The 21,736-nt window shown below is 37.7% G+C and overlaps 1 protein-coding gene across 2 annotated transcripts; it reads right to left on the minus strand.

Moving 5' to 3' along the window:
* Positions 1–417: 417 nt before the first annotated feature.
* On the minus strand, positions 418–20,977 carry racgap1.S (Rac GTPase activating protein 1 S homeolog). 2 transcript variants are annotated; one of them, NM_001086182.1, is given in 17 exon segments: positions 418–1,494; positions 1,581–1,689; positions 2,723–2,852; positions 2,928–3,060; positions 3,140–3,245; positions 4,768–4,966; positions 5,049–5,144; positions 7,551–7,715; positions 7,804–7,931; positions 8,034–8,151; positions 8,959–9,036; positions 9,114–9,167; positions 10,799–10,868; positions 12,307–12,446; positions 12,534–12,736; positions 15,711–15,799; positions 20,924–20,977. In NM_001086182.1, coding segments are annotated over 16 exon segments (1,890 nt in total). In that variant the 5' UTR covers positions 15,796–15,799; positions 20,924–20,977; the 3' UTR covers positions 418–1,418.
* Between the last annotated feature and the right edge of the window lie 759 nt (positions 20,978–21,736).

Raw genomic sequence — 21,736 nt, forward strand, 5'->3', positions numbered from 1 at the left:
TGTGTAGCAATGGGGGCAGCCATTTAAAGGAGAAAAGGTTTATCTTACACAGCAGATAAGCTCTGTAGAACATAATGTTGTTATCCACTATTTAACCGGTACCATATAGTCTTTTTTCAATCTCCGCCATTGCTACACAGCAGCTTGTTTATGAACTATAGTAGTGTTTCTGAAGCAAACACATCAGTTTTACCAGTGCAGGGCAACACTACATGAGTCATTACTTTAATACTTTCATTTTTACTGTTCCTTCAAGAGGGACCAACTACAACAGTGGGGGTCATTTGAGAAAATCAATGAGCAGCAGTAATAAGGAGGTACAACATTCTGGCTATAAACCTCACCATATCTTAAAAGGCATGTGTCACTCACTGATAGATTGAAGTTTTTGTATGCAAAGTGAATTTCCATTTCACATTTATGACCATCAGTTTCAGTTTTATTCCACAAGCTCCAGCATCTATGAAAAATGTGCAGTGCCACTATACTGTAGTGCTGTACAAAGGCCTGCTGAATAAAATATAAATTTTGTCTCAAAAGAAACAGAAGCAACGTGTGGAATTACTCTTTCACAAGGCAATCCTGGGTTTTTGTGTATTAAAGATGGGTGCTGATTTCAGTCTATTCTAGAGGCCAGATAAATATTAAACTTTCACCCCATAAAGGCTGCCGGAGATCAAATACATTGGCAATGACTGCTACAATGATGCCGAATAAGGCAAATGGCAATTGTAATATATGTGGTAGGGGTGCTCTGGAGGCTATTCCATCACAACCACACGTGACTTGACATCCAATTGCCGATTGGTTGCTATGGGCAACATCAACGGTTAGCTAGCTCTTACATGTTTTGCACAGCATGATAAATAGGTCTACCTTAGATTCTGAAAAAAACCACTGAACAATAAATTAGCAGTATTGTATTTACAGAGTATTACACAGCATAACATACTTGAAAGCTAAACATGAATTATTTTGTTTGATACATCATCTTGGATTAACTGCACTTTTCATCTTTTTTTTTGTAAAAATATTTACAGAAGGATAAGGGGACTATCCCAAAAGTCCTACAATGTGAGATAAAGGCTTGTATTGGGTTTTTTTCCCTATTAACTCAATTTATGTCAAACCGTATCGTTTGCTTGCTCACGCCAATATAATTGGAAAACATTTAGAACTTGTGATAAAACAATTGACAACAATTAAAAACTTAAAATGAGTTTGTACAATGATTTTAGAACCAACTAAAATAATAAAAATGCACAATTCTAAAAAAAAACTCTTAATGGCTGGCAGCAGACTTGCTATGAAGTACACTGTTTTATATATCCCTTCAGTAAAATGCATTAAGTGTTTAAAAGCATAGTATATATTAGTAGACACCAGAAGTAGCGTATAACTTGCATCTTGCAGGCCTTTTATTTTAGCAGAGGTGAGGCAAAGTAGTTTCCTTGTCTAGGGATGCTGCTTACTGATTTACTTTTGCTTCCAAACCTAAAACACACAAACGCAAGATTTAAAGTCATCAGTACATCAGAGTTTAGGAAACTTCGGATTAACCTTATATTACGACTACTTACATTGGAGTGTTTTTGCCAATTGTGGATTTCATCCTCTGAGAAAGGGAGCTGGATGATGGAGTTTTTTTGAATTGTTGCTCTGGAGTTGTAAGGGGTCCTAAAATGCTCACTGGAATTTAAAAGGGGAAAAAAATGACTGAATACAGTAATAGATTATATATTGAATATAAACATTTACCCAAACTGTAGCAGATGCTAAATAAGGCTTTTGCATAAACCACATTTTTACATTTTCTTAGAATTTGACATATAAATGGTTTATGCGTGTGCTCCCTCAACCTAACTTTCCTTCTGCAAGAAATGTAATTCATGCTTTTTGTCAGTGTTGCAGACATCTAGTATTTAGTTTCAGCCCAACAACGAATCATCAAAGATTTGGTATTGCATTAATTCTAAACAATTGCAGCATGTAAGTGACATGGCTAAAGTATTGGATACAGCTGAACCTTGGAAAGTAAGTGCTAGGATTTTGTGCATCCCAATTTAAGATTAAATGATATATGCCTGGCACAAGTAGTTTAATTGCAGCCACTAATATATATTTTAAATGTATGACAATGAAGTTTAAGCAGTCAGAAATGTGTTTTGATCTTCAGATAAAAATTAACATCTTTAAAACAAAATTAGTTCCAGTTTATTTTAAAGGTGAAATATACACCTTATTTTGGAAATCCAATTCAGTTGGGCATATGTAAAGTTCCATAAACACTGAACTCCCAAAATACCCGATTCCACATACTGAAACCACTACTTTGCCACGGACAATAAATAACTGGCAAAAGTGCCAGAGCCCTTACAGAGAATTAATATTATATATACAATCCCAACTTTGGGATTTGTTTTAATATCAATAAGTCACTTTTGCAAGACGCAATTATAAGGGGCAGATTTGTCAAACTGTGATTTCAGATTTTAATAAAAACTCAACCCATGTTCTATTGATTCCTATGGGATTTTTAGAAGGATACTTATCAATAGGTGAAAATTAGAACTCACCCCTTGCTAAATATGCTTCCAAAAATCACATAGGAATGAATAGAACATGGTTGAATTTTTATTTATTAAAATCTGAACTCACAATTTGATAAATATGCCCCTCATAGTCTAATAGATTTTTATAGATAAAACTAGTTGATATTTACCTCGGCCGTCAGGAGTCTGGGGAGTGTTAAAAACATTGGCATTTTCAATAACGTGATTGGGGTCAATATTTTCTACCATCATGAACTGATTCCAGTATTCTGCGGGTAACGACAGCAGCCTTTCAATAACCTAATGTTAAAATTGTATTAAAATCACACTCCCAAACAGACAATGTTCATTGATCACCGTTTTAAAAATACGAACCATAGGTTGTCGCCTTGTATCTTGAAGAATTGTCATGGGGTCAGGATCTGAGACTGCGTGACCAACAAGCGTTGGGCCAAATACCCTGGCCAGATTGCTCACATCCATCTTACAGTCTGGGCTCTGGGCCACTCTGGAAAATGAGACATTTCAGTATGATGCTTTTAGGTTTCACCCACAGAATAATTGTCTGAATTTGCAGTTTCACTCACCTTTGAAGATGGATCATCAAGTAAGCTAGAGTGTCTCTGTTGGCTGCTGGCAACCCATCTACAGCTTGGTAAATAGCAGCGATGCTGCTCTCTTCATTTCTTATTTCTGATAAAAAAAAAAAAAAAAAAAAAAAAAAAAAAAAAAGTACATTGAAGCTTAGTTACAATAATATAAAATGAGTCCTTCCACCCCCACCCAGAATTTAAAGGAATTGTTCAGTGTAAAAATAAAAACTGTAAATAGATAGACTGTGCAAAATAAAAAAAAGTTTTGAATATAGTTAATTAGGCAAAAATGTAATGTATAAAGGCTGGAGTGACTGGATGTCTGACATAATAGCCAGAACACTGCTGCTTTGCAGCTCTCTTGCTTTCCACCGATTGGTTACCAGGCAGTAACCAGAGACTTGAGGGGGGGGGGGCACATGGGTCATAACTGTTGCTTTTGAATCTGAGCTGAATGCTGAGGATCAATTGCAAACTCACTGAACAGTTATGTCCCATGTGGCCCCCCTTCAAGTCACTGACTAACTCAAGAGTTAGAGAGCTGAAAAACAAGAAGCAGTGTTCTGTTATGTCAGATATTCAGTCAGTCCAGCCTTTATAAATTACATTTTTGGCTAACTAGACGAGAAACATTTTTTAATTTTGCACAGCCTATTTACACAGTTTTTATTTTTACACTGAACTGTTCCTTTAAGGCTGGACCCACATGATCAGTAAACACATTTCTTATATAGTTAGCCCTGGATAGGAGATAAACAGCTGTATGATTGGTGCAGTATTGATCATAGGCTATCACTGTACATGAAGAGATAGCATTGATTGGGGAATGCTCAAGCTTTCTCTAGTTCCCACTTAATGCAGCTGGGATGCATACCAGACTTTTCAAAGAGGAACATTTAGCCCACAAGTGCAGGAAGAGTGGCCAAACTTCCATGTGACTGTAGTGCTCCCACACTCATCGCTTTAATGGTGGTCTTGTGCCTTTAAAAATTGGTATTGGTCTGGGCAATTGCTCTCCTTTAAAGGAGAAGGAAACCCTGTTAAGAAAAAAAACCCTGTACCCCCCCCCCACTCCCTCCAGGCTAACTGCCCCATACTTTATACTCACCCCTCGTTGCAGATTCTTGCAGTGGGCTTCACGGCATCCATCTTCCGGGTTCTCGGTAAGCTTACCGGGAGATCGGCAATCTCAGTGCATGCGCAGTTGTCAAAAAACGGCAAATTGCTCCAACTGCGCATGCGCCGATCTCCGAAGACCCGGAAGATTAAATGCCCCATTAAATGGGGCATTTAATGGGGGGGAGGGCAGTTAGCCTGGAGGGAGGGGGGGGGGATATACGGGTTTTTCTCTACAGGGTTTTCTTCTCCTTTAAAAGCCAATAGTGGGGAAAAATCAAGCCTGTAACTAAGACCAGTGCTCTGGTCAGGAGACCCTTATCCAAGAGATACAACCAAGCAGGGAGGATGCCAGCCTATTAACAATATGACCAGAGGTAAATCATTAGGGCACTGATCAATCCTATCTCTACTGAGAAGATGAGTAGATAGGTTTATTTTGTTCAATAAAAGCAAACTGTACTATCAGTTTACAAAATTGCTTTGGACAGAAGTCAACTACTCACCAGCTGCTTCCATGAAAGTTCTGTTTAGCTGGAATGTGAGAAGCGGCTCCTTGAGATTTCTCAAAAAGTCCTTAAGAAATCCACAAACAGCATGAATATCATCCACCTTACTTAGAAGAGGAACACTTTTTCCTCGGAGGAACTTTTCCTTAAGTTCCTTCACTGTACGGTCGCAGCCAGAAATCCGATACAAGCCAGTCTGAAAGAAGTTACAAAACAGTTTAGTGAAATGTTACTTTATATATCACAAGGCATCATTAAAGATTGAATTCTTTAGGTACCTCATGGAGTCCTCTCTGCTGAATTTCACTGACACAGTGAACAATTAACGGAGGAATCATTGGGGATGTCAGTGGAGCAAAATCAGCAAGGGTGCCCTATGGGAGGAAACAAAAAAAATCTAATTTTCTTAAAAGATATAGAACATTGTATTGCACAGGATGATTCAGAGTTTTCGATTTTAGTACAAAAAGTCATATTCTCACTTCGAATAGAATTTTCAATTCCCAAAAATATATTTAAAATAGGGATGCACCGAATCCTTGGTGAAAGAGTCGGAAGAATACCGAGCCGAATACTAATTTGCATATGCAAATTAGTGACAGGAAAGGAAAAAGTGCAAAAAAATATTTATGATTAAAAGTCACTTGATTTCCCTACCTGCCCTTAATTTACATATGCAAATTAGGATTTGGTTCAGCCAGGTACAAGGCCGAATGCAGAACCGAATCCTGGATTCGGTGCATCCCTAATTTAAAATCTTATAAAAAGGCATGCATTATAAACGAACGTAGAGTATTGAAAGAGAAGGTGGGATTAAAGGTTCATTCAAAACAGACAGAACATATTGGCATAATCAAGTTTGTAGTTATCTTAAAACTAGCCAAGCATTCAATTTCCAATATGCTTTGCTAGACTCTATAAACTGTGAAGGGGTTATCAATAAAAGCATGCAAGGCACTGCGAGAATTGGGGGTTCTTGTCTTCAGAATAGCAGACTATTGTTACATCAAGACTAACAGCACAGGTAAAGGCACAGGCAGATACAGTTTTATCCGCAATCCGGCGTATAAATGGCTTTCATCACAGCATTTTTGTGAAACATTTGCTGACCAACATACAGATACTAAAGTACTAAAGGGGTTATTAAAACTTAACTCCCAACCAAAATTTGGCTTAATTTACTAAAACAAAATCAAAATTAAAAACAAAAATTGTACATGCAGGAAAAGTCTTAATTTTAATATACACAACCAGCTCTAATCCCAAAAAAATTAAAAGCTGACCAATTAAAATTCTTTTAGCATGGAAACATAAAAACATGTAGCGATGGGAATAGCAAATATCTATAGATCCAAGGGATAGAAAAAATACTTCCCTCGCCAAGAGGTGGTGATAAGACATCTAGATTGCTACATAGAGAAGCTTACTGGATCTTTACATTAGATACCCGACGTGTGGTTTTTTATAATATACATAAGGCAAGAAAGGTAACATGAGAAATAGCGATTCATTAGATTCAAAGATTAAGATATATGTTTAAATAGTGATTTTTCCTGACACCATATGCCCATGAGATATTGAGAGCTCATCATGCGAAAAGAATCCCTTTTGTTGTAAATTCATAGATTCATAAATTCATCTATTTTCTAAATATCATTTTTGGTTCTTTTTTTATTGATTAATTAGGATGTTAATTCATTATGCAATTAGTCTGATTATGTTTATTAGTTCATTAACTTCATAATAGGATGTTTTTTTAATCTAATGAAAAGTTGTCGATTTCATGAATAAGTTACAATAAATTATATATATATATATATATATATATATATATATATATATATATTACACTGATGAACTAAACTTGTACGTTAGCACTTAGTGCATATTTTACTTACTATCTTTTGTTTGGAAATGTAATTCAATGTGTAACATATTTACTTTTTGTAATTTTGTATACTTATATATGTTATACTGTTTTGTACATCAGAGACAATGTTGCGAGTTCTAAATCTAAATTGATCCCAGTTCCCCCTGCATTAACAATTTCCATTGTAGCTTAAGTTCCATATAAAGTAAATTGCTATTAAACTGGTAGCATGTGGTTAAACCCTAAGAATCCTAAAGTCATATCCTTTTAACGTGTTTAAATTCTTGTAACGGTTTCTTTGTACGAAACGTGTTAGAATTTTAGTATTATGGAATAAACTTCAATTTTAACTTCACCGGCTGTCTCCACAGTGCATGCTCGTTTTTTTCAGGAAAAGTCTTGACAAAATTGTGTGAATCATCGGCGAGAAACTCGAGTTTTTTCGGGAAAACCACCACCAAACAGCCGGAAGCCCTCAAACATCATGAGGGCAAAAAACATCTTCCAATTGTAATATTGAACATCTATCATTGGCTATTACATGACTGACAGGTTTTAGCAGCTTTGGAGCATAATAAATCTTGAAAAATTTAAGTTTTTTTTCCATCTAAAAATTTGTTTCTTAGTATCACTTAAATCAGTATATAGCTTCCTAATGAAAATGTAATGAAATCTAAATTTCTAAATGGTTATAGCTACAGTGTCAACGTACTGCGTGTGGCTGTAGTAATTGAGAGTGGTTTTTGTAAACACGGCATCAAATGTGTAGATGCATGGTCATCTAACAGCATCACAGCGGAATGTTTCTACCTCAGAGAAAGACATACTTAAATTTGATTTCCAAAAAAATACAGAGACCTCCTATCCATTTGCTATTCAATATTTGTGTAGGAAAAATATGCTCTCATACCTCTCCAATACGGACAGGGGTGCCACCCACTGTAGGAATACAGGGTAGGGGACATCGTTCACGACACTCTGGATGAGCTACAACACGACAATCGCGGCACTTTAATGACATTTTTCCAAACTTTATTCTTTTACCGCACGGAACACATGACTCCGGTTTAATCACCTGGAAGGAAGGAAAATGGAAAATTTATGTTACGTAATTGTGAGTGAGCACTTCTGTCCATTTTTTGCTTCTTTAAACACAGGCTTACCGTTTTGGATACAAATTCATGTAGACGCATGCCTCCATTCTGTGGAGTTCTGAAACTGTCCGTTTCACCTTTATCATCAAGATGCCGGCTCACTAAACTGGAATCACTATTCCAGGGCTGAAGTGTTCCTGAAAAGCCAACAGTGAAGCAGAGATAAGGAAATACATGCGCCAAGTATGTTCCAGTAGGTGAATGTTATGCTTTTTGCGAAACACACAAAATAGACTCACCAGTCCTACGGCTTCGAGTGTTATAGTATGGTACAGTCTCAATTGATGAAACAACATCAATAGGCCCTCCATCGTTTGGGACAGTAAGCGTTGTTTTTGCGATAATGGATTCATTGGCCTGAAAATATAGACAATCTTATTTCAAAATGTGATCCAGCACTGACACACTCATTCTTTGAGTATTTCATAATCCATACCTCCCAACATTTTGGAAATAGAGAGACAAAAGATTTGGCGCACGTAGTGTGGTGAACATTTGACCACACCCCCTAATTACCACGTTCATTTTACAAAACTAGGCAGGTTATGAAAGTTTGAACACATTTCTGTGTTTTTTTATGTTATTACAATTTTGCTAATGAAGGTGAATTGCCCTTCAGGTTCCACAAGAGACTCGCTTCTCTTAAATTATTACAAAAGTACTGAAGTGCACTTCTGGGTGTTCTGGGCTCTCTGCCAAAAGCCAATTAAGTTAGAAACATTGTATCTTTTTCTGGCTGTTCAGTGCAGGAGATCAAAGAGAAAGTCGGGATATTTCAATAACAATCAGGACTGTCCCGCAAAAAACAGTTGGGAGGTATGCTGCAATGTTTATGATGCCCGGCCGAACCCAATATGCGAATTAGGGGCGGGGAGGGCAATTTCGTGACTTTGTCACAAAACAAGTAAAATATGCAAATTAGGATTCAGAATTCGTCAGAATCTTTTGCGGAAGAATAGGCCAAATCCAAATTAGTGTATTCGGTGCATCCCTAGTACAAAGCCAACTAGCTCTAAATCAGGGTTATCCAAATGGAGGCCTGCAAGCTGCATCAGGCCCACAGATAAAACTACCGTGGTCTGCAAAAAAGCACTAAGCAGTTTATCAACCAACGCCAATCACAAAACATTTATGGCAGTAGTGCAATATTAAATACATCACTACCTGGTCCAGTGCAATTCCTACAGAACGGTTTCGCTTGCTTGGAACTGGTGGTCCTTCAGTATGCTGCCTGGAGGAACGCTAGAAAAGTGCACAAAGGTAAATGTAGGCATACACAAGACAATTAAATCAGTCTTAGCAATTGAAAAGGAACGCACCCGTTTCTCTCGTTTCTTCAGCTTTACATTTCGTACAAGAGAAGAATCCCAATCCTGTTGATTTAATGCACAATTAATTTTAGACCAAAAAAAAACTGTAAATAATATAACATTCAAAAGACCACATCTCTACAATCGTCCTTTATCTTATAGAAGCCTTATTTCCTGGCAAATGGGCAGAACAGAAAGAACACAACTGTATAGGGCAGATTTATCAAAGTGTGAATTTACAACTCACCACAATAAAATTCACTCACTTTCTATTCATTCCTTTGGGATTTTAAAATCATGTTTATCAAATGGTGAACTCCATTGATAAATAGAACATGGGTGAGTTTTTCTGTGGAGAGTTCTAATCTCACATTTTGATAAATCTGCCCCAGTGTGACTCTACACAGAATCCTAGACTGGGGTCTGTATAGACAAAAATTTATGATCTAAAGATCTGCCAATAGGCGTAATACAATCTAGGAGGTGATATAAACGTAATCTGTGTAAGCAGTTTACAGCCACAAATTCCTAATACTGGCACTCCAATAGGTAGGGATGCACCGAAATCCACTATTTTGGATTCGGCCGAAGCATATTCATCAATACCGAACCGAATCCTAATTTGCATATGCAAATTAGGGATGGGAAGGGTAAACATTTTTAACTTCCTTGTTTTGTGACAAAAAGTCACGCGCTTTCCCTCTCCGCCCCTAATTTGCATATGCAAATTAGGATTCGGTTCGGCCAGGCAGAAGGATTAATCCGGATCCTGCTGAAAAAGGCCGAATCCGGGATTCGGTGCATCCCTACCAATAGGATACATGGTGAATAGAAATGGGCAACGTGAAAACATAAGTAAGCGTTTCCTGGCTCCATGGCTTTAAAAAAATAAATAAAAACAAAACCAATAAAATAATCGATATTGCAGACCCCATCTTTAACAATGCCTTTCAGACAGGTTTATTTAGCAGAGACTAGGTGGAGCAGATCTTTGCAGTTTAACTAGATTCCATTTAGGGAACTACTGTAAAAATAGTCCCATTTTACAAAGAAACGTTATCATCCTCATGTTAATCGCCTCATGGAGAGAATTAAAACAAGGGCAGAAAATTTAAAGTTAGATATACTCCCATCTGCAAGCCCTAACCCCAAAAGGCTTTTACTTGATGTTACCACTATCATACAGAACACAAAATGAAGTGAGAATGCCTTAAACGGGTTGTTCACCTCTGAGTTAACTTTTAGTGTGATGTAGAGAGTGATATTCTGAGACAATTTGCAGTTGGTTTTCATTTTTTTTCAATATTTATGGTTTGGGAGTTATTCAGCTTTTTATTCAGCAGCTCTCCAGTTTGCAATTGCAGCGATCTGGTTGCTAATTTCCAATTTACCCTAGCAACAATGCATTGATTTGAATGAGAGCATGAACATGAATATGAATATGAGAGGCCTAAATAGAAAAAGGAGTAAGAAAAAGTAGCAATAATAATAAATGTGTAGCCGGAGAGCTTTTGCTTTTTAGATGACCCCCATTTGAAAGCTGGAAAGAATCAGAAGAATAAGGCAAATACAAAACACAAAAAATGAATAATGAACACCAATTGAAAAGTTGCTTAGAATTGGCTACATACTAAAAAAAAAAAAAAGTTAACTTAAAGGATGAACCACCCCTTTAAAACAAGCTGACTTATTACCAAAGAGTCTTCAGTCTTGTCGAAGCTGATGTCGGAGAGAATGGAAGCAGATTCATCTATCTTTGAGAGCCTAAACAAATGTGGGGGGGGGGGGGGAGAAGGCTGGAATTAGTTCATGCATTGCTAAATGCAACATAAGGCACTGACATTTTGCACATTTATAATCTGGCCCTTAACTAACCTCAGTAGCAAAATTATTTTGATAAAAGGCAAATACTACTCCTGCACTGTGTGTAACATGTGAATCTTGTTACATTATGTGTGTTTATTTGTATTAGAGAACCTTTGACAGAGCTCTAATCCACATGTTTCACTGACAAGAGTATTGTTCCATTAGCTCCGGATCACCCTAGTGTCTGTCAAAACAATCACATGCACCCAGACAGCTGGAGAGTTTGGCATTTAGTGTCACTTTAAAGGAAAACTATCCCCCCCAAAATGAATACTTAAGCAACAGATAGTTTATATTATATTAAGTGGCATATTAAAGTATCTTATCAAACTGGTATATATTTAAGTAAATCTTGCCCTTTTACATCTCTTGCCTTGAACCCCCATGTTGTGATGGTCTGTGTGCTGTCTCAGAGATCACCTGACCAGAAATACTGCAGCTCTAACTGTAACAGGAAGAAATGTTGAAGCAAAAGACACAACTGTGTCTGATAATTGGATCATGTGACCTAACAAGTATAGTTTGTTTGGCATGTTTCTCTGCACAGTGAAACATACAATCCCAGGGGACGGCCCTTATTTTTTAAAATGGCAATTTTCTATTTATGGATTACCCAATGGCACATACCACTAGAAAAGTATATTTTGAAAATGATTTACATGAATCAGGTTTTTACATACGAGCTGTTTTATGCAATATCTTTTTATAGAGACCTACATTGTTTGGGGGGTGTAGTTTTCCTTTAAATGCCAACAAAGCAGGTCCTATGTTTTTGACTGCTGGGCGAATTTGATCAAATGGGCAACAAAGTTTGCATTTTCTACAGTTGAAAGGGGAAGGGGGAAATAGCAGCTTGCTGTCACTGCAACTGTGATTTTAAAAAAATAACACTCAATATTTAAAACAAAGTAATTAGGGATGCACCGAATCCACTATTTTGGATTTGGCCGAAGCCTTCTCGAAAGATTCGGCCGAATACCGAACTGAATCCAAATTTGCATATGCAAATTAGGGATGGGAAGGGGAAAACATTTTTTACTTCCTTGTTTTGTGACAAAAAGTCATGTGATTTTACTCGCCGCCACTAATTTGCATATGCAAATTAGGATTTGGATTCGGCTGAATCCTGCTGAAAAAGGCCGAATCCCGAACCGAATCCTGGATTCGGTGCATCCCTAAAAGTAATATTGCTAGACAACTGAAGCAAATAAACAGTATGCAATCAGCGGCTAAACATACATTTTAACACACACCATTGTTGCAATATTCTTCTAGACATTAAAACATTTATGCATACATTAGTCCGCAGGACAGTTACAGGACTTTAGTTTCTTACCTCCTAGTGCCATTGCCATCAGCAGACATTTGAGTCCTGTTGTTAAGAAAAGCTAAAGCACTTCTTTGCTGTTCACTGAGCTGAATGCTGCAGGATGGATCACACATAAGCAGTTCACGTATGAGCTGTATCTGCCGTTCCTAACACAAGACAACACAGGCGTTATTAGCATAGATTCATGGCCCCGCAACTCCAACATTTTCATCACAAATGCCCCCCAATCTTACCAGTTTTTCACATTCAGCCTCTGCACGCTGCCTTCTCTTTATCTCTACATCCACCTGATTGCGTGCATGCTTTAGCTTAACTTCCAGCGCACTGCGCTCGGTTTCAGTCTTCATGAGCATTTCTTTATTTTTCATCAGTTCTTGCTCAGATTTTTGCCATTTCCTTCGAAAGGCTTCAAAAGTCTTAGCTAGCTGAATAAACTCTAAGGAATAGGGAGAAAGAAAAGATTCAGATCATTTAGAAAGAGAATGACAACTCCATTGATAAACAAAACCACACATGAACTGTGCCTAAGTCTACGCAGTCAAACGAGAGTGCTTGTAAAGTTCTAAACAATCAATTGCTCTCCAGGAAGAAAGGTTTGATTTTAGTGTGCTGGCATTTCCAATTATAGGATGTCTAACACATAAGCTAGACAGCAATGGAATATAGATTACGTTTAGAATTCTTTTTTGGAAACTTTCCAGAAAGCTATAGTACAGGTATGGGACCTGTTATCCAGAATGCTCGGGACCTGGTGTTTTCCAGATAACGGATCTATCCGTAGTTTGGATCTTCATGCCTTAAGTCTACTAGAAAATCATGTAAACATTAAATAAACAGAATAAATTGGTTCTGCTGCCAATAAGGGTTAATTATATCTTAGTTGGGATCAAGTACAAGCTACTGTTTTATTATTACAGAGAAAAGGGAAATCATTTTTTAAAATGTTGGTTATTTATATTATATATAGTCTATGGGAGACAGCCTTTCCGTAATTCTGAGCTTTCTGGATAACGGGTTTCCGATATTTACCTGTATGACATTTATGATAAAAAAATATTGTACAGGAAGTTAGCCATGGAGTGCTACTGAAGATCGGGACCAAAGATCAGTTAAATCTATGGATTTTATCCAGTTGCTCGTAGTTTCCAGAATTTTCGACTTAAAAATTCACCACTTGAATGTGTCGGGACAATTAAAAAAAACCATTAGCAGCATGTTAAAACACAAAACAAAATATATCTATATCTATATATCTATCTATCTATACATATATATCTCTCTATATAACCATATATCAAGTGAATGTAAGAACTTAATACATGCAGCATTTTACATGGTTTTATAGGACTAGTAACATTAAAAGGGAAATCCACAAAAACAAAACTTAAGCTTTTTGAAAAGTAAACAATTTCAAGCAACTTTGCAATATACATCAATTAAAAAATATGCAGACTTTTCATGATTATTAATGGTTTCTGACAGTTCCCTAAGCCTAGCCCCCTGCTCTACTGCTGATCTGTCTGACTACTGTTACTTTGTATCAGCAGCCATCTGTCCTCAGCCTGCATCCTCCAAACCCCACAATTCCCTGCACACGTGATTTCAATAAGGAAAGGAACATCACAGTGCAATGCATTGTGGGTTATGTAGTTCCTGCATGTTGTCTGTAAGCTGTGGAGAAGTTGTTACAATTTGTAACATCAGTGTTTAGTCCTTCCTTCCCTGCCAGGATTTCAAATGATGCAGAAACAGAAGAACTGTTAAAACAGCTGGATTTCAGCATAGAAAATGGCATTTATTCATAGTTTTTGGAGAAACAGGTAACTGTGATGGATATATTAGGGGATTCTGTGTTATGTGGGCCTCTTTTATCAAATTTTGGTTTGGAAGATGGGGTTCTCCTTTAAAGAGTAACATTTTATTTGCATTAAAATGTGTTGAACAGCTACAAATAAAATATTTCTTGGTAATAAATATTCTATTTTTATATACTATTTTATATTGATTCTGTAGTCCTTTAGAGGCATTATTTGCCCCCTACTTATCTTCTTGAATAAAGCTGCCCCACCGAACAACAGATCTTTCCACAATAATAGCACCTTAAGTTTTTTTCCCTGCAGGTACAAAAATTTGTGAAGTGTATTGTCGATTCCCCCTCCAAATATTTAACAGATTTTCACCATTAAAACACTGCCCTGGTTCCCAAGACAGAAATCACATAGCTTGTCAGTAGCAAACACCTGCAAATTCAGCTATGTGGTGTATAAGTTAACTCTTTAAAGGAACAGTAACGTCAAAAAATTAAAGTGTTTTAAAGTAATGAAAATATAATACAGTGTTGCCCTGCACTAGTAAAACTGCTGTGTTTGCTTCAGAAACACTACTATTGTTTATATAAATAAGCTGCTGTGTAGCAATGGGGGAAGCCATTCAAAGGAGAAAAAGCTCAAATTACACAGCAGATAGCAGATAAGCTCTGCCTAACTAATGGTGTTATCTTTTATCCATTAGTTAACCTGTGCCATATAGCCTTTTTCAATTTCCCCCATTGCTCCACAGCAGCTTGTTAATATGAACTATAGTAGAGTTTCTGAAGCAAACACATCATATTTACCAGTGCAGGGCAACACTACATGATATTTTCATTACTTCAAAACACTTACATTTTTTATATCTCTTATGACTTGGCTGATAATACCATGTCAAAGACATTACCCGTGAAAGGGCGAAAATGTTTTGGTGTTAAAATGTTAAAAGGGTAGTCCACCTTTCAATTAACTTTTAGTATGTTATAGAATGGCCAATTCTAAGCAACTTTTCAATTGGTATTTCTTTATATACTTTTTAAATTATTTGCCGTTTTTCTCTTTCAAACTTTCAAATGGGGGGGGGGTCACTGGCCCCATCTAAAAACAAATGCTCTTTAAGGCTACAAATGTATTGTTAGTGCTACTTTTTTTTTTTTACTAATCTTTCTATTCAGAACCTCTCCTATTCATATTCCAGTCTCTTCTTCAAATTAGTAAAGTTTGCAATTGTATAGTTGTTGCTACTTTTTATTACTCATCTTTCTATTCAGGCCTCTCATTCATATTCCAGCCTCTTATTCAAATCAATGCATTGATGCTAGGTTATTTTGCACATTAGCATCCAAATTGCAATATGGAGAGTTGTTAAATAAAAAGCTTCAAAACAAAAAACACAAATAATAAAAAAAGAATTGCAAAATGTCTCAGAATGTGACTCTATAGCATACTGAAAGTTAACTCAAAGGTGAGCAACCCCATTCAAAGTGATGAGGTAACACGAGTCCTCCCACCATGTCACTGGAAAGGACTAGGAAAGTTGCATAAAGACATGAAAGTTACATGGTGAGAGAACAATGCTCTAAATCTTGGATGAATACTTACGTGGCTCGATACCCTCATTCAGTCCATCCACTTGTCTCATTAATTGCTCAAAGAGATTGCGTAGGTTCATCAGGTTTGTCGCCATCTTCCTGCAAAGGATTGTCAGTTAGTAAAGAAATTAAAAATAAAGAAATTAAAATAAATAAATCACACCTTAGAGCACACTTGCCTTGCTACCTATACACGTAGATATATTTTAATAGAATTTGCTTTACATTTATGTGTGTGTGAAAGAAAAGCTCAACTATAGAGTTATGCAGAGCACATAACCAAACAAAAGGTAAAATAAATAGACGGCCAATTATACACAAACTGGAAAAAAAATCCAAAGGTGTACAAAGCTGTTGCTTTGTCACATAAACACCGTAGATCTTACAAAAAAGTAATATGCAAAACCATGAGCAAACACGCTGTTATTTAAAAGAAAACAATATGTACAATATGTCTCCCATAGTTTCCATTTTATCCAATATTTAAAAATGATTTCCTTTTTCTCTTTAATAATAAAACAGTAGATTGTACTTGATCCCAACTAAGATATAATTAATCCTTATTGGAAGCAAAACCAGCCTATTGGGTTTATTTAATGTTAAAATGATTTTCTAGAAGACTTAATGTATGAAGATCCAAATTAGGGAAAGATCCGATCTGGAAAGCCCCAAGTTCCAAGAATTCTGGATAATAGGTCCCATGCCTGTACTGTGAATTGCAAAATAACTGAACAAAAAATCTTGTTTACAGCAGGTGGTCCAAGAGGATTCATATTATCAGTGGAAAAGGCTAGACAAATCAAGCATCCTAATGGCTAAATTGAGGGTAGAGTGAGCTTTTTATTCCAGTCACACATCCAAACAGAGTCCAAGCCCTTTTATATTTTGACAGTTTTCCTCTTACTTCTGATACGAGTTTGATTAGGGCAATTGTTCTATTGACAAGTTGTCGCCAAGTTGCGACTGAGGTTGGGTGGCCCATCCAGTGCATGGGAATAGGTTTCCTTGAATAGAAAAATAAAGATTGAAATCCGCCTCTAGAGTATTTGTCCCATATGCGAATGTCTAGGATTCCCAAGAGACACCGATTCGAGAAGTGAACAGAGGGAAAGTCCAGGTTGTCAATCAGCACCTTAAGAATCTTATTCCAGTACCTGGTTATAATAGGACAGAACCATATCAAGTGATAGAAGGTGGCTGGGGAGTTTTTACATCTGGGGCAGGGTCGGGGTACCCGCAGAACACCTGCAAAGCAGTCGGGTTTTGTTCAAAAAAATCCTGCTTCCGTGACCATGCGGGTAGTCCGTGGGTAACCCACCTCGGTAGCCAGCTGAGATGCAGGACTTGGTCCTCCCTAGTGCAGTAGCCATTTCTTTCATCCCTTTGCTGCAGAATCAGAGCCGACATCACTTCAGGTTTTGCAATCGCGGATCAGAAGAGAACTGTGTAGGGTCCGGGTTGGGTAGGGGCTCTGGTAGAGGGATGTGTTGGGCATGGGACCTTCTGACTGGACCTGTACTGGACTCTAGCAGGAGGGGTTAGGTCTCCTACCCATGGTGTACAGCTTACTTGGTGTGATATATATATAGCTGGTGCAGAATCTTATATTGTACTAGTTGATCTCTGTGGACATCCATAACTTAAATGTGCTATAAAAAAAAATTTAAACAATAAATAAAACCAATTGTTTTGCCACCAATATGGATTAGGGATGCACCGAATCCACTATTTTGGATTCGGCCGAACCCCTGAATCCTTTGCGAAAGATTTGGCTGAATACCGAACTGAATACTAATTTGCATATGCACATTAGGGGTGGGAAGGGTAAAACATTTTTTGCTTCCTGGTTTTGTGACAAAAAGTCACGCGATTTCCCTCCCCGGCCCTAACTTGCGCATACAAATTAGTATTCGGTTTGGCCAGGCAGAAGGATTCACCTGAATCCTGGCAGAACCCTGAACCGAATCGTGGATTCGGTGCATCCCTAATATGGATTCATTCAGCTTAATTACACGGTAATCTTTTTATTTCAGAGAAAAGGGAAACATAGAAAGCATATAAAAGAAAGCCTTAGTCTAAGCAACTTTCCAATAAACATCTATTAAAAATTCTCACTGTTTTTAAAGTTATTTGTATAAACAATTGCTATTGAAAGCAGCATTTGCTTAAAGGGGTTGTTCACCTTTGAGATAACTTTTAGTATGATGTAGAGACAAATATTCTGAGACAATCTGCAATTTGTTTTCATTATTAAATGTTTGAGTTATTTAGCTTTTTATTCAGCAGATCTTCAATTTGCATTAACCAATGTGGTAACTATGGTCCTCATAACCCTAGCAACTATAAATTGATTTGAATAAGAGACAAATATGAATAGGAGAGGCCTGAATAGAAGGATCAGTAATAAAAAGTAACAATAACAATACATTTGTAGCCTTTACAGCATTTGTTTTTAGAAGGGAGTCCGCGAAGCCCATTTGAAAGTTGCAAAGAAAAAGGCAAATAACTATAAAAAAAAAACATAATGAAAACCAATTAAAAAGTTGCTTAGAATTGGCCGTTCTATAACATAATAAAAGTTACCTTAAAGGTGAACCAACCCTTTAATAGTTGGTTGTTACTTTTAAACAATGTTGCAAAAGTCTTATTTCCCTTGTCTTTCATTTTACCAACAGTCTGAGCCATTAGAGCAGAGAATATAAAGGGACAAAAACTGCTTTCAATATGTGTAATGAATATATATCGCAAAGTTGCTTAGAATTATGTTTTATTAGGCAAAAAAAAAATTCAGGTTGACATTCCCTTTAAATGGACTCTATGGGAGATGATTTTGCCATATTTTGGAGCTTTCTGGATAACAAAGTTTCCAGACAACAGATCACATACGTATAATACCACTCTTCTACAGCTAAAAATAAAAACTATTGTTTGGAGCATGTCAAATCAAATTGCAGGTCTTTTACCTAGTTCTGATTGGTACAAAGAGCAGAATATGCTGTATTGCGGAGCAGGTCAATGTACAGGCAAAGCATTTATATATCTATTATGGTTTTATTTTTTGTTCACGCCCCCTAGGAGGTCAAACGTTTAACCAAGGCTTCCCTGAGTAGCTCATAACAAGGTACAAATATATGAAATCCTGATTTCCAACCATTCACCCATAGCTCCAAAAATATATAGGAGAGTAAATAAGCCTATACAGGTATAGGATCCGTAATCCAGAAACCCGCTATCCAGAAACCTCCAGAAGCCCATCTCCTGTAGACTCCATTATAATGAAATAATTCACATTTTTAAAAATGATTTCCTATTTTTCTATACAGGTATGGGATCAAAAGTGATGGGTGACTTTGACCCGTTTCGTTAAAAAAAAATTTTTGTCGCAAGGCAAATTTTATTTGATGCATGCCGCCATACAAGTCTATGGCCGTCATTTCTGCGGCGAAAAAATTCGCCCATCCCTAGGGATCAATTATCCGGAAACCCGTTATCCAGAAAGCTCAATTACAGAAAGCTCCTGTCCCGTAGACTCTATTTTATCCAAATAATCCAAATTAAAACCGATTTGCTTTTTCTCTGTAATAATAACCTTGTACTTGATCCAAACCAAAATATTAATCCTTATTAACAACAGAACCAGTCCATTGGGCTTATATAAAGCATTTGTGATTTTCTAGTAGACTTAAGGTATTAAGATCCAAATTACGGAAAGACTCAGGTCCCAAGCATTACAGGCCCCATACCTGTAATAATAAAACAGTACCTTGTACTTTATCCTAACAAAGATATAATTAATCCCTATTAGAGAGAAAAAATAAATCCTACTGGGTTAATTTAATTTTTAAATGATTTTTAAGTAGACTTAATGCAAGGAGATCCATATTACAGAAAGATCCCTTATCTGGAAGACCCAAGGTCCAGAACATTCTGGATAACCAGTCCCATACCGGAATCACAAATTGCACTATAATCTTCCAGAGTACCTAGGAAAGTCAATGGACATTCACTCCAAATTTCACACTAATTGACCTTTACACTGTACCCTCAACCCCAAGTAGTAGCTAGATATTTATATAACACCAACACATTTTTGCAGCATGCTACAGTTTTTCAAGCATTCATAGCAGCCCCTGTTTCAGTGGCGCTTACAATCTAAGGTCCCATCAAATATAGCGGAGGTACAGTGGGTGCACCAGCTGGCAATAAGCCTGGGCCCTACCTGCCAATAAGGCTGGGGCCCTACCTGCCAATAAGCCTGGGGCCCTACCTGCCAATAAGCCTGGGGCCCTACCTTCCAACAAGGGAACGGAGAAAAAAGTGAGGATCCACACAGCGGGCCATCTGTTAAAAACCGAATCTTTATTTGTCCATTTAAAACACACGCTGCATGGTTTTGCTTGACGCGTTTCACAGTTTTGTGCTTATGATTAAGGGCAGCTGTGCCCGAAACGCGTCAAGCGAAACCATGCAGCGTGTTTTAAATGGACAAATCAGATTCCATGCTCACACTGCTGCTGAATTCCACCCACAGTCCACTGGCAAATCTATGAGTAGGTTCTGAGTGACAGCAGTTTGCAGAGGAAGAAGCAGACTTCAGTGGGAACTAAACACACCAGCAGCTGTAGAAGGAGCAGTTGTGGATTTTCAGATTAACATATCAAGACTCTTCTAAAAGAACCATGACTGGTTTTATTTGAAATCTATTGCTTTCCCCCCCCCCAGATCCTGTTTCATATTTATCTACCAGTTTGCAAACAGTGACGCAGATAAAGCTAGAGAATCCCTTATAGAGAAACCTGTAATACAGAAAGCTCTGAATAACAGAAAGGCCACCTTCCATAGAATCTTTCATTGAAGTTTTTTAAAAAAAAAATAGATTTCCTTTTTCTCTGTTATAATGGGAGACGGGCAGTGCAGAAAAGTTGGGGCTGTTGGGTTGGGTTTGTATGAATTAGGGATGTACTTGCTGCAACCCCCTGGAGCTATTCATCTGCAACTCCCAGCAGCATGCAAGGAGGATGCAGGGAGTTTTAAGACATTCCCCATTGACAGATATTTCCCTTGGATGCCCCACACCCCCAGGTTCCCCTGTAATAGAGACAGAAAAACATGCACCAGACTATCATTATCCAGGGCGTCACTGTTGGACATACAAGCCTCTGAGGCTATAACCGATTAACCTGACTGTGCACCCGCAATCAAACTCCCCAAAAACATACGTACTTTTCTTTTGTGGCCGGCACTCTTAGTGACACGCAGCCGGATCCCTACAGCGCCGAGTCTCCCTCCAGCTTCCGCTCACTTTTCTCTTCACAACCGCTTCCTCTCAACGCCTCGCGCCCAAGTTTGAATTTTTAGTACCGCCCCGTCGGTCTGTTACCATGACAACCCGGCGAAGAACAGAGCGGCGAGCAAGGACAGAGTCTGATTGGCTAGGGCTGATAAGATTGGGAGGAAAAGGGGGAAGGTTGTTGTTTGGCCAAAACAGTGTCAGGAGAGAATACCTCGCCGCTGAGCTCATAGAGGAAATAGAATTATGATGGGTGTGCTCTTCTTGGCTGGAGACTATATTTTGCCATAATCTTTACTTGTAGTCGAGCTCGTTATTGTGACGCAGGCGGCGCTATTCTGAATAAAGCGTTAGACGCGCATTTAAGTGGCGTCACACGCTGCTAGGGATCCTGGGGGAGTTGGCTCATTACAGTTTGGGTCACTTGAAACTTTATGGGGCAAATTTACTAACCTCTGAAAATTCGCCAGCGACGGCTTCGCTCACAGCGCAACACTTATTAGAGAGGGTACAGGACATTATTGTATTAGAGAGGGTACAGAGAAGGGCAACTAAGCTGGTAAAAGGTATGGGAAATCTTAGCTATGAGGAAAGACTAGCCAAATTGGGGATGTTCACACTGGAGAAGAGGCGCTTAAGGGGTGATATAACTATGTATAAATATATAAGGGGATCATATAATAATCTCTCTAATGCTTTATTTACCAGTAGGTCTTTCCAGCTGACACGAGGTCACCCATTCTGAT

This window comes from Xenopus laevis, chromosome 2S (assembly GCF_017654675.1).
Source record: "Xenopus laevis strain J_2021 chromosome 2S, Xenopus_laevis_v10.1, whole genome shotgun sequence".
In the NCBI taxonomy this organism is placed as follows: domain Eukaryota; kingdom Metazoa; phylum Chordata; class Amphibia; order Anura; family Pipidae; genus Xenopus; species Xenopus laevis.